The 13,043-nt window shown below is 54.3% G+C and overlaps 1 protein-coding gene across 4 annotated transcripts in view; it reads right to left on the reverse strand.

Moving 5' to 3' along the window:
- Positions 1-13,043, reverse strand: part of PTPRF (protein tyrosine phosphatase receptor type F) — an 86,494-nt gene that overhangs the window by 25,781 nt on the left and 47,670 nt on the right. For all 4 annotated transcript variants that reach the window (XM_077149959.1, XM_077149958.1, XM_077149957.1 and 1 more), the window contains exons 8-11: positions 5,837-6,106; positions 3,703-4,284; positions 3,336-3,472; positions 2,747-2,891 (exon numbers count right to left, since the gene is read on the reverse strand). In XM_077149959.1, coding sequence (XP_077006074.1) covers positions 2,747-2,891; positions 3,336-3,472; positions 3,703-4,284; positions 5,837-6,106 — 1,134 coding nt within the window. The remainder of the gene's footprint in view (positions 1-2,746; positions 2,892-3,335; positions 3,473-3,702; positions 4,285-5,836; positions 6,107-13,043) is intronic.

The following is a 13,043-nucleotide window of genomic DNA, read 5'->3' on the forward strand; positions in this document are numbered from 1 at the left end:
ATCCAAGTCTCTGCCCTCTCCAAGGAGGCAGTTAGAAAAAAGCCACCTTCTGGAGCAGGCTGGCATCCTGTGGACACAGCACCAGCAGCCTCCATGGGTTCCAAGCCGCCTACCCGACTCAATTCTCTGCACCACTCACTCTCGCTTTACATGGATTGCTTTAAACCTTCACCACACTCTTCACACCTCCAGCATCCATCACTGCCCTTTCTCTCAACTCGTGACCCTGTCTCCCATGTTGCAGAGAAAATTCAAGCCTTTCAACAGCAGCTCCCTCCATTTCTTGCTGCCAAACCTACCAACCTACCTGTGTTTGCACCAATTTTTCCCTTTCCTCCCACAGGAATGGAGAGGTGTGCCCTAGCTGTCCAAGGCCAACCTCTCCCTCCACCCACGCTCTACCACCCCCACTCCTACCCCCCGGGGAGACTCTATCAATGATCTGCCAATTATCCTTCTCTTTCCCATTCTTTTCCTTTTCTGTTGGCTCTTTCCCAACAGTATTTAGGCTCAAGATTTTCCTGTCTTAAAAACATTCCCATCCTCAGCCCCATGGCCCCTTCCAGCTACAACTGGAAATATATGATCTCTCTCTGCATCTGCTTCCTCACCTCACCTGGTAAAACTCCAACTTGGCTTCATTCCTTTACACGTCACAACCCTTGTATACACTGCTGAACCTGGTGGGTGCTCCTGTGTTCCTCTGCTCCTTGGCCACCCATCTGAACACTCCTTGAAAATTCCTTTACTTCCAACCTCCAAGATACTTCCTTCTCCTGCATCTCTCCCATCTCCAGTGATCTTTCTTGGAGTCCTCTACCACCTCCACCTCCTGCTGAGACTCTGGCACTCAGCAATCTCCAAGCGTCACCATCTGGATGCACATGGCATCTTGAACTCATGTGTCCAAAACTATGTGTGCTCTTCACACCTGCCTTTCCACATTTCCTGTTCTAAGGCACAGCACTACTTTCTTGCCATGTTTATACACCAGAAACACAGATTTACACTGATATTTCCCTCTCCCTCAGCACCCCCATACCCAAACCATCACCAGGGCCTGTATAGTCAGTGTCCCAGTGAGCTCTAAATCTACCACCACCCTCACCAGAGCCACCATTTTTTTTGCCTAGATTGCTGCAAAGCCTAACTGGTCTTCCAACTTCCTTCCCAGCTGCCCCAACCATTCTCCATCGAGTAGTCATCCCTCTTGCTTTGTCCCCTGCTCCGAAGGCCCTGACTGATACGGTTCTGGTGGCCACTCCAGCCTGGTGGTCTGCTGCTTGCTCCATGACCATGATTTAGCCTCTTCTGGCTTCTGGGCCTGTGAACCTGCTGGCTCCATCTAGGTCTCTGCACTCCTTACTTCTGTTCACCTTCCCTGAGGAAGCCCTCTGTGACCATTCAAACCAGGTGAGGTCCCTATCACATCCTCTTTCCATCCTGCTTGTCTCCTCCATAGCACCTGCCACAAATATAATTACCAGCTCATCTGAGTAATTCTGTGTTCATTGGCTATCTGTCCCACTAGACTGGAGAGTCCCCATGGACAGAGGCCCTTCATCTGCTGGTGGGGCCAGCTCTGCTCTGTGCTTGGGGCCTGGCACCTGACAGGAGCATGACAGCTGTCTGAAGGATGAATGAATGAGCACAGGTGGCAGGCGGCTTTCTGACATCAGCGACACATTCACACACAGGCCCATGTCACGCAGACCATTTCACAGACACTGCCATGTTCATGGTTATCACATGCAGTCACGGTTCCAGCCACACAACCACACCCGGCATCTCCTGGCCACACCCACAGCCACGCTATCACATCGCAACTCAAGACGGTGCTGTGGTTATGTGATTACAAACAGGTCATCCAGCTACAGCCTGTAGTCTCAAGTCCTCACCCACTCCTTCCCAGTCACCTGGAGGGCTACAGACAAACAGACACGGTCATGTGGCCAGCCCAGAGCCACTTGCAGAGCCACACTCACCATGTTATGGGCCTGAGAACAGTCGCAAAGACAAGTGGTCATGCCAGAAACTCACTGACACGTACATGTAGGAGCTGCAGTCAGACGATCAGGCATGGACACACAGTCTCCCAGACACAGGAACACAGTAAGACATAGCAGCACAAGGTTGTCACACTCACAACCTTGCAGAGAGTCCCACACGGGTGCTCCTGGTCACCCAGTCCATTCTCCCAGACCTTGTCCCATGTGCAGTTCACTCAGTGGTATAACATGGCTTACACGTTGTCCTCAAAGTGGGGGGCTTTGAGGTAGGGCATATGGGTGATGGCGGAGGGGAATGAGCTGTAGGGATGGGGGAGGGAGGACAGTTGTCAAACCAGTCTGGAATATGGCCTGTGAGGCAGCCCCAGTGTTGACGGTGGCCAAGCTGAGCTGGTTGTGACCAGGACAGGGCAGGGGAGGGGGAATGGAGGAAGGGGAGTGAGTCACAAACACAAAACTTACCTGAGAAGAGTGCGGGACAATGGGTGGGAGGGCAGGTTGGGAGGCTGGGCAGGAGCTGGGAGGGGAGCAGCCTCCTAGACATAGACTGGAGGCACTTACCTGTCCCTCTCTTGGGGTCCAGACCCAGAGCCCAGACCAGAGTCTAGCCCAGGGCCCAGAGGACCTGACCACCTGCCTGGTTGAGGTGGGTAGGGAACAGGTGTACACGTGTGTGTGCGCACTTGTGTGTCCATGATACCCAGTTACAACAGGCAGTGGCCTCGAGGGACACTTACTGGACTGTGCTGTGCGGGCCTCAATGGTGGGGGTGAAGACACCCACCCCCATGCTTGAGCGGGCAGCCAGCTGGAAGCGATATAATGTGTCAGGCTTCAGATCTTCTAGAGTATAGGAGGAGGTGGGGTCGAAGGTCACCTTGTGCTGGAAGAGCAGGGGGCACTTGCTTACTGCTCTGACCTCAACAGTCACTGAGAAGTCATTCCCTGACAAGGGTTATGCCCTGTCCCCACTGGATCCACCATGGCCCCAGGACCAGCTATAGGGCTCTGACCACAGCACATGATCACGGGGACCACACAAGGAACAGGGCCCTGCCCACACCATAGGAGCCTCGGACCACAGGGATCATGGCAACCCCACAGGAGCCCATGAGACCCAAGCTGAGATACTAGAGAGCTTGCCTCCACTACAAGGGTGACAAAGGCTGCAAAACCATAACACTCACAGGATCCACCCCGCACTCACAGGCCATAAGGCCTCAAAGGAAAAAACCCTAAGGGCTTTGTGCACACAAGCCATAGAAATCCATAAAGCCTATGAGTGAGCCCACCACAGACCCTTAAGGACCACTCTCCCTTCCCTCACCTGCTGGCCTTCATCCTCTGCTGCCCAGTACACCAGCTCATACTGGATGATGCGCTCCTGCGGTGGCAGCAGCCACGAGAGCTGGATCCTCGTATCCGACTCCGCCTCAGCCTGGAAGTCCGCGGGCTGAGCAGGCACTGCAACACCCCCAGCGCAGGGGTGATCAGCTTCAGCAGTCCTCAAGGGCAGGGGTGACCCAGGGAGGAGGAGGCAGAGGGGAGCAGACTTCCATCCCACACCCTCACCCTGCATTCCCAGCGAATACCGGGCCCTCCTCCGCCTCCCCAATTCACAGCACGAGGGAGGGGAGAGGTGCCATCCCACTCCTGCCACGGGCAGCCCGGTCTGCGCCCGCACCCGCACACACCTCCCTGCTGTGTCTTGACCTGGATGGTGGGGCTGGGCGGGCCATCGCCCACAGCGGTGAAGGCGAGCACGCGCAGACTGTAGGTGATGCCGGGCAGCAGGCTGCCGACAGTGGTGAGGAGCCCCGCATCCGTGTTGTGCTTGTGCCAAGCGCTCAGGGGGCGGCGCGAGTCTGGGGTGTAGTAGACGCGGTAGCCCCGCACGAGACCGTTGGGCTCCTCGGGCGGCTCCCACTGCACCAGCATTGTGCTGGCGCTGAGCATGCGCGCCTGCACGCGGCGCGGTGGGCTGGAGGGCGCCTGCTCCCCCGTGCGCGCCCGCACGGCCTCGCTGGGCGGCCCTCGCCCAATGCTGTTCACCGCCAGCACGCGGAAGGCGTATTCTGAGAAGGGACTGAGGCCACCGATGCTGTAGCGGGTGGTGGCCACCCCGTCCACCTCCTGGAAGGGGCCCTCCGTGCCCGTTGCACGGTACTGGATGCCGTAGTAGGACACGGGCTCCGAGTTCCCAGAGTCCCAGGTCAGGGTGACACTGGTGGCCGTTGTCTCTGTCACCACGAGGTCGATTGGAGGTTTAGGCAGAGCTGGGGGCAAAGAGGAAGGCTCAGGGTTGCCCAAGGTTGTGGCCCCCCCAAACCAGCCCCGCCCATGGGGGTTGTTCAAGGCCAGCTGGGGTGGCCCCAGAGTGTAGTGGACACCCACAGTCTACCCTCTTGAAAGAGTGGCCTGAAAAGCCTGTGTGACTTCTGAAGATACCTGGAGGGGAGTGGTGACCAGGGTTGTCAGTGGCCCCAGGGAACTTAGGTCATTTGTATCTATCCAGGCAATGACTGGACCCTCACATGAGCCCATGTGACCAGCAGGGACTCCTCTCAACAGATCTGGAGTGGTTAGACCCATCCCAGGTCCCAGGCTGACTAGAAAGCTTGCAGGACTGGGCAGCAGAGACCTGCCTCTGGAGTGAAGCAGGGCTCATCTGTGGGTAAATTTGGGTAACAGGGACTAGGGAAGCGGAAAATGAAGGCATTTCCACAAGGACCGGCCTTGGCCTTTAAAAACAGGGATGATGTTCCTGTCCTTGCAGATCGTGTGGCTTGGCCCAGAGGATGAGGTCCCCGGTCCACAGCCACTTGACCATTCCACAAGTCGTTACTCAGGGCCAGCGATCAGGGACACAGCATCACCAAGACGACCCAGCCCCTGCTCTCGTGGAGTTTGTATTCCAGGGGCAGAGAGAATTGATAAATGAGGTGCAAACAGTCACAGTTCGATGTGTGCAAGGACGGGAGGAAGCAGGGTGCTGAGACAGAGAAAAACCCAGAGGATCTCCATAATGGGGTGCTAAAGGGAAGCCTCACAGAGCGGACGTCTGGAGGGTGGGAAGGGCTGGGTGAGGAGCACAGCAAAACGGCAGGGAGTCAGTGTGGCTGGGGCATGCTGAGAAAGGGGTCGGCAGGGCCTGGAAGGCCAGTGAGGCTCCTGATCTTTATCCTAAAAGCAATGGGAAACCACTGAAAAGGGTTAAGAGGGAGAGAGACAGTCCTGATTCACGTGTTAAAAGATCACTTCAGTTGGGAAATGGAGGATGGATCAGAGGGAGCCAAGAGTAGTAGCAGGGAGTCAGGAGAGGAGTGCTAAACTGTACGTGTGTCCCCAAGGCTCTGGGCTTGGAGGTGAGGGTCAGGCAGAGGACCCACTGGCCTTCTTGGCTCCTCTTTACTACATCTTTATTACAGGGGGACCATTAAACCCAAAGGGTCTGGTACTGTGGTGGTGTAGGGGGTGGGCTGCAGATTCAGACCACCAAGGGTTCAAACTCTTGCTCCGTTATTCACTGCTGTGTGACCTTGGACAGCAGAGTCTCTCTGCCCCTCAGTTCCCTCATCTGTAAAATGAGGATAATAAGAGCACCTATCTCCCAAGGTGACACAAAAATGAAACAGAATAATCCATACCTGTTAGCACAACATCTGCCCCCTAGGAACTCAACATGTGCTGTTACTGCAAAGGCTGTGGATAACACAAACCCCTCCCTCCTCCACTAAGGGACAGCAGGGCCCCAGAACTAGGGGCCTCAAAGAGGGAGCGCTGACCCCTCTGCCTGGCTGCCAAGACAAGTGCTTCTGTCACGCTGACCTTTCACTGTGACCTGGGCCGTTGCTTCAATCATGCCCAGTGAGGAGATGGCTACGCAGGTGTAGTTGGCGGAACGCATGACATTGCTGAGCTCCAGCACATTGCGGCCGACCGGCATCTCGTCTTCCTTGGTGAGCTCCTCGGCACCCAGCATCCACTTCACATAGGGCATGGGCGCGCCCACAGCAACGCATGTCAGATTCACGCTGCCACCTGGCATCACCTCCTGGCTGCTGGGAGGGATGGAGAACCGAGGAGCCACGCGGCGCACTGTGGGAGGAGGGAGAGAGGCACTCACAGGCTGGGCAGTGCACGTGGGTAGACAGAAGGGCAGGGGCCCCTCATCCAAAAGGCCCCTCTAGTCAGAGCCAAACCCATGCTCAGAGACAGGAGGGGTAGAATCCCCGGGCCCCAGTTCACCATCTCCCACCCCAGTTTCAGGCTAGAAGGAACCCCTGCTCTCAGGGACTGCTTGGAATACATCTTAGCTAACCAGAGATCTCACAACCAAGCTCCAGTTTACAGCCCAAGAAACAGAGGCCCAGATAGGTCCTGTCTGCCCAGGGTCCAGTTACACATGGACTCAGTGTGAAGTCCAGGTCTGGGCCAGGCCAAACCTAGGCTACCCTCCAGTATTCACCTCTGCCTGCCCCTGACCCACTTTATGCTGCTCCAGAGCCACTAGCTGGGACACCAGGGAGAGAAAACCAGGCACCCTATTGTGGGAGGACCTCAGAGCTTGGCTGCAGCAAAGAGGGGTTCAGTCTGGGAGTAACAGGGCCACCTCCTCTGGGGTCATTGCCTCCACTTCTAGGCTACAGCCCAAAGAGAAGAGATGAGGTTTCCCTCATCAAGGTACAGCCTGGGAATCCAGGAGGATGGGGTTGACCCTGAAGAGAGGGGCTGGGCAAGGGCTGTGGGACATGGCAGGCTAGGGACGTGGTCCGCGGGCAGGATGGGCATGACGATGGCAGTAACATGATGAGGGCGCTGAGCAGACGGCTTCCCACGCCAATGACCAGGGGTCTCAAGGAGGAGGGTGGTTGTGCCTGGACATGACCTCCAGTCTTGGGCTTCCCACGTCAGAAGCTGCTCTGAGCTTCTCACTTCAGGGGTACAGACTGGACCACCCCACTCCCCAAGTTGCAAGCTTGGCACAGACGTTCGAAGCATGCAGAGGGAAGGCAGGCAGGCAAAACCTAGCTGTGGGCAGGCATGCTTGGCATGCAGATGGGTCATGCGACTGGGTGGGCAGAGGCTAGGGTATGTCCCCCAGTGGCACCTTTACAGACAGGGCCAGGGAAGGCAGGCAGCAAAGCTAAGCCACCAGATACACTACTGAGAGTGCTGGACTCTAGGGAGCCCAAGCATGCAAAGGAACCCCAGTGCCACATCAGGAACTTTTCCTCTATAGACACAAGACTCTAGCGCATACTCCCCAAAATCAGAATCAGAGTTGGAAGCAATTGCAGAGACTGCCTGGTCCAACCTCTGACCTCAAGGCATGGGTGACAAAACTGAGGCCCAGAGACCGAACACCCAGCAAGTCTCTAGGCCCTGGACCATTAATTTCTCTCCAAGCCCACAGGCAACTGCCATTCCCAAACTCCAAGCCACTACCATCTTTCCCTGGATTGTTGCAATGGGTTCTTCATTTGTCTTCCTGCCTTGTCATCCTCCATGACTCTGGTTCCCTTTAACTGGCCTTTCACAAACAGCTGGCATAAACCCGATCCCATCACTTGGTTTAAAACTCTCCCCAATGTTTTAGGGAAAACTCCAAGCTCCACAGCCCAGTCTACAAGATCTTGCCTCAACTCCTTCTACACCCTGCCTCACTCCCAGTCCGCCGGACACAGCCAAAACCCTGATAAAACCAAAACACCAGCATCATGGGCTACGTCTACTTCCCTCTCTATTCCCAGGCTCACCTAGGGGATCAGCAAGTCTCATGGACATATAGAGGCCTGCATTCTCCCAGGATCAGCATCATTTCCTTTAGGAGAAGCACCTCTTCTCTCACTCTTTGGTACATGGGGCATGTGACCCAGATCGGGCTAACAAGAAATAGTCTTCAGATAAGGAAACAGGAATTATGATAAAATATTCCTGATATGCTCAGAGATACGGTAACTGGAAGTCCCCCTGGATTTTGGCCTACTGCTTTTGTTCTTGTGTATAAAGCTCACTTTCCATCATCCTTTCATAATCTTTTTGAATTGGCTAAATTATAGGACATATATATGGTAGAAAATTCTTAGGATCATTAAAGAGGATATTTTGTAAGATTATTTAATAATATCAAGTGTTCAAGTTATTATAAAAAGCATATATTAAACAAAATAAAAGCTGTTAGACATTCTCAAAATTGGAAAAGTAACTTTCTCTCTCTACTCAGGTAGCTAAGCTGGGAAATAAAAGCTTGGAGCAGCTTGGGACCACTTTCACTGACATGCAGGAGAACCAGCTTAGGAACAAGAGTCCACAAAGAGAAGATGTGAGCTAAGACACAAAGACAGAGGCTTGACCAAATTGTTTAAATATCTGGATCCAGCCTTGCCCAACACCAACTTGACTTCTACATTTTTTAGTTTTGTAAGACAAGCATTTCCTTGTTTTGCTTAAGCTATGGGTATAAGCTGGGTTTCAGTCATTTACCCTAATGCTGGGAGACTATGTTAAATAATGACAGCCCATCACAGACACGGCAGCTCTGCGTGGCAGGTGGATCCTGGGGGCATGGCTGGCAATAGAAACCACAACAAAGACCCCCTTTGAGCGCTCCCTCAAATTGGCACAAGGGAAAAGCCAGAAGGCACAGCCAGAATGTCGCCCACAGCCTTGTGGGCACTCCCTGAGCTCAGAAGCTGGGCCTGAGGGGTGGGAGATGGCAGGAAAGGCCTAGACAGGCAGGGCTGTTGGTAGATCAAGCTCAGGCTTGCAATAAAGGGAGGAGTCTAGCACAGTTCTGGCTTGAGAAGAAAGGCTGAGCACAGAAACTCAGCAGAACAAGTCTCTCTGGCACCCTGAGCTAGTGGCTGCCCTGTCTCTTCCTTGTTCATGGGCATTGGAACAGATTTGGAAAAGGGAAACTACTACTGAGCACCTACTACATGCCAAAGATTTTCATGCTGTAAATGCTATCATCTCTTAACCGCAGACAAAGTAACTGATTAATGACTAACACATTAAGCAACACGCTTAGGTTCATACACGTTGTAGGAGTAGATCTGTGTGATGAAAAAACTCATACCCTTTTGAGAGTCCTGACAAAAGAGACCCAGAAGGCTCTGAGTTAACCAAGTAGCAGGAGATGAGGCTTCTCTAGGGGGCATAAAGATGGGACTTTGAGAGCCTTTGCCAGGGGAGAGGCAGAGCTCCAAGTTTGATGCTGGCTACTGGTGGATTCTTTGAGCCTAACTTGATCCCTGCACACCAGAATGGAGAGCCCCAGAAGAAGGAAGAAGGTCTTTGGCCAATAAGCCCTGGGCCCCAACCTAAACAGCCCAGAAACTTGACTGAACTTTACCTTGAAAGAGTCCCTGGAGCACAGGGCCTTCAGGCCAAGGTACATGGACCAACTTTGGAGGTCACACCAGTCCCCTGCCAAAGCCTCAGACTTCAGCTACTCTCAGGAAACTGATGCCCTTCAGGAGCTGACGTGGAGAACAGTTCCCTCCCTGAAACAAGTGAAGGGAAGAACTCCAGAGTAGGGATGAATCTGGGAGGTCAGGTGGACCCATTACATCACCCCTAACACCAAGTGAGGCCCTCCATCCCAGAGGCTCCTGAGCATCCGACCCTTCACTCTTGCCATCTGCAAGGACACTGGGCTTCAGTGACATCCAAGGAGTTCTGGATAGAGCATGGTTTTCTGCAGCTCAAGCCACACAGCCCCTGAGCATGACAGAGGTTAGAGTAGTGGGAAAGAATAGGGTCTTCCTGCATCTCTGACCTGCCTGGACAGCCACCCCCATCCCCACATCCCTGAGAGGCTGAAACTGCACTGCAATGGCCTCGCCTCATTCATCCTGCTGTCAGACACAAGGCCTCCTAAAGGAGCAGGACTCGCCCTGAGCTCAGTGTACTGACAGAAGCAGCAGCCAGAGAAAGAAAACCTGGAACTGAGAAAAATGCTTTTAGGGTCTAATCTCAAGCTCTAACAATGCTGGTCTATTACTGTTCCCTGAGCATCCTCAGTGCTGACATTTTATAGACAATTTCCAAAACAGGGCCCTGCCATTTCTGGATTATATTTCAGCTGTAACTTTTAAGTCTAATTATTTGCACTGACAACCCCCTATAATGGGGCGGAGCGGCGCCTGGAAGCATCAGCATTCAGCAGGATGACAGCCTAATCGCAGGGGAGGCAGCCCCGCAATCTGCATTCACTCGCGGAAATTTCTGATGAAAATAACACAACATTAAGGAGGGGAAAAGGGACAGGATATACTGTATCAAGATAAAATAACTCTTTAATAAATAACCTTGTGGCTGCCGCAGAGCAGTAATTAAATGCCGGCGCACTCGGCACACAGTTTTAAGTAAAGCTGGAAAAATGTAAGATGTAATTATCAGCGCCAAACAAATTACCAGCCCGGCAAATCCCCTCGGAATATTTAGAAACTCATTTCTCCCTTCCTGTTAAATATTTGTGTAGATGCTTATTTTTGGTGGGACCACAGGGAGGAAGGAAAAGGGACAAGGGATCGGGATGGTGGGGGAAGGGGTGGGAGGGGAGGCGGGTGTGGGCTGGGCTCAGTCTCTGCTGATGGCTGTTTTCTGATCACCCAGGCAGATCCGCCTAGTCAGCAAAGTGGTGTAACCGAAATGCCCTAGAGCTCGAGTGTAAGAGTGGATGCTTGGGACTGACATCTGAGTCGAGGCTGCAGCCCTCTTCCCGGCTGGCTCCCTCGCCCTCAGGGAAGAAACTCAAGTCACTGAGGATACAGCAGAGAGCCCCAGGTGGCCTGGTCCGCTTCCTGGGCTCAGCCTGGCCCTCATGTCTGCTCTGAATCCCGAAAGCCCAGGGATACCCAGGTGAGCCTCCTCTGACCATAAAGACCAACTTGACACTAGACCCTACTCCTGGACCCAGCATTAGGGGTGGGGCTGAGGACCAAGCCTGTAAAGGACTATTCCTGAATGAGTCTGAGGGGAGTCCCCAGGAAGTCTTTCCCAACCTGCAGGGAAAGGTGTGATTGTTTGGGTCTGAAGGCCTAGCACCCAGCATGGAGCTGAGGAAATGTTGGCTAGATGGTGGGCCAACTAAATTCCATCTTTAGACAGATATGGGAGATCAGACAGAGGGGCCTGGGGCAGGAGGGAAGATGCTTAACTTGGATCTGGCTGGAGAGAAAGAGACAATAAATATGCTCGAAGACTTCCTCAATAAGCCAAGATGACATCAACCAAACTGTACTCCAAGCACCATGCTTCCCTGAAGCAGACCCGGGATGGTTGCTCCATGTAGCCTTGGTGAGGACAGAGAGGAGCTCTGGGGGCCTCAAGGGCAGGAAGGATACTGTAGAACTTTTCTCCTGTGCTGCAGGATGTTGATGGGATAGACCCTTCTATTTTAGCCTTTTCCCTTCATCTTCCCAGTGGTTCCAGGTGAACTTGGAGGAAAAAGTGGAATGGGAGTCGGGGGAGAAGATTGTGGAAGGCTCCACATAAAGCATTACTACAGCTCTTACATCTCCCTCTCACCACAGCTCCCCCAAACTGCTCCTGAGCTCCATCTGGAACAGACAACTGGCCTGGCCTGGGCATAAAGGTAGGGCGCAGTTTTCGTGCCATGCACCATGCCTGCCCACCGTCCCAGCAGGGGAGCCCGGCTAAGGGGACATGCAGACACATGGTGCATCAGGGACCCAAGCAGCTGAGACATGCAGGGCAGGGGAGGCCTGCCTGCCCACCCCTGGTCCTGCCCGCCCGCTGGCCCCACCAAGGGAGAGTGGAGCCTGACAGGTGGGCAGGTGTGGCTGGAGCGAGCGGAAGGAACTGACAGAGCCCTCTGGTCCCTACGGCAGGAGCATCCCCTCGACGGGCGAACTGCAGATGGATAAGAAGTGAAAAGGACCAACCTTCTCGCTGATCTGAGAGATGAGAGTTTGGGTTGATGGCAGAGTGCGATGAGGATGAGGAGGGAATAAAAAAAAGACAAGGAGAAACACAGAGAGAGTAAAAACAGGCCAACCTTCATCTGCCCACACAGCACGGAAACAAGACAAGACTCCTGTGCCCCCACGCACACACACGTGCACGCAGATGCACGCGGACCACGCCGCTCACAAAAGACTCAGGACGCATGGAGGACACGGTGGACAGGGCTGGGGCCCGGGCTGGGAGGGGCAGAAGCAGGACGCTGGCAGGCCCTCATTCCTCGCACGCACCCCTCGGCTTGGACAGACCCAGGGAACTGGGCTCAGGGTTCAGGGCCCACCCAGCCCACAAACCCACAAACCCACCAAGGCATACGAGGAAGCCCCATGCTGCATGGCACCAGGTAAGGAGCCTGTGAGGAAAAAGCCTGTGGAGACACCACCCCTGTTTAGAGAAAGCCATGGCCCAGCAGCCAGGTCCCCAAAGAGAATGGGGGAGGTTAGGGGTCTTGGTGTAGCCGGGCCAGGCTCTGTGGAGGGCATGGTCCCGCCCTGGCCTGGACAGCTGTGTGCCCTGAGAGCTGGAGGAGAGAGACACTGTGGATGGAAGGAGAGAATGAGTCACTCAGGGAGGGAGTCAGACGGTGCTGGAAAAGAGGCTGGTCCATGTTGCATGCCTGGGCCTGCTAGACCGTGGGTGGAGCTGTGGGCGACAAGGAGTGAAGTCAAACATAACTGGAGACATAACTGGAGGCCCCAGCTCCCCACACAATGCCATCACTACCCAGTCAGGGCTCCCTGTTCGCCTGGTAGTGAGCTGGGTGCTCTATGCAGCCACAGGGCCTGAGAGAGGCAGCAGAAGCCCCAAGAGCTCCGAGGGCCATGGAAGGATACAAGGTAGACAGTGAAGTCAAATCTGAGGAGTGGGACAAGGCCCAGGGGCGATGGAGGGAGGGAGAAGACAGTCAGAGATGGGTGGAGATGAAGGCCACCACAATAGGGGTTCTCAGCTGGGGGCCATTCTTCCCCAGGAGACATCTGACAGGGTCTAGAGACATTTTTGGCTATCACAAATTGGAGATGCTACTGGCATATAGTGAGCC

Source organism: Tamandua tetradactyla, chromosome 2, assembly GCF_023851605.1.
Source record: "Tamandua tetradactyla isolate mTamTet1 chromosome 2, mTamTet1.pri, whole genome shotgun sequence".
Lineage (NCBI taxonomy): Eukaryota > Metazoa > Chordata > Mammalia > Pilosa > Myrmecophagidae > Tamandua > Tamandua tetradactyla.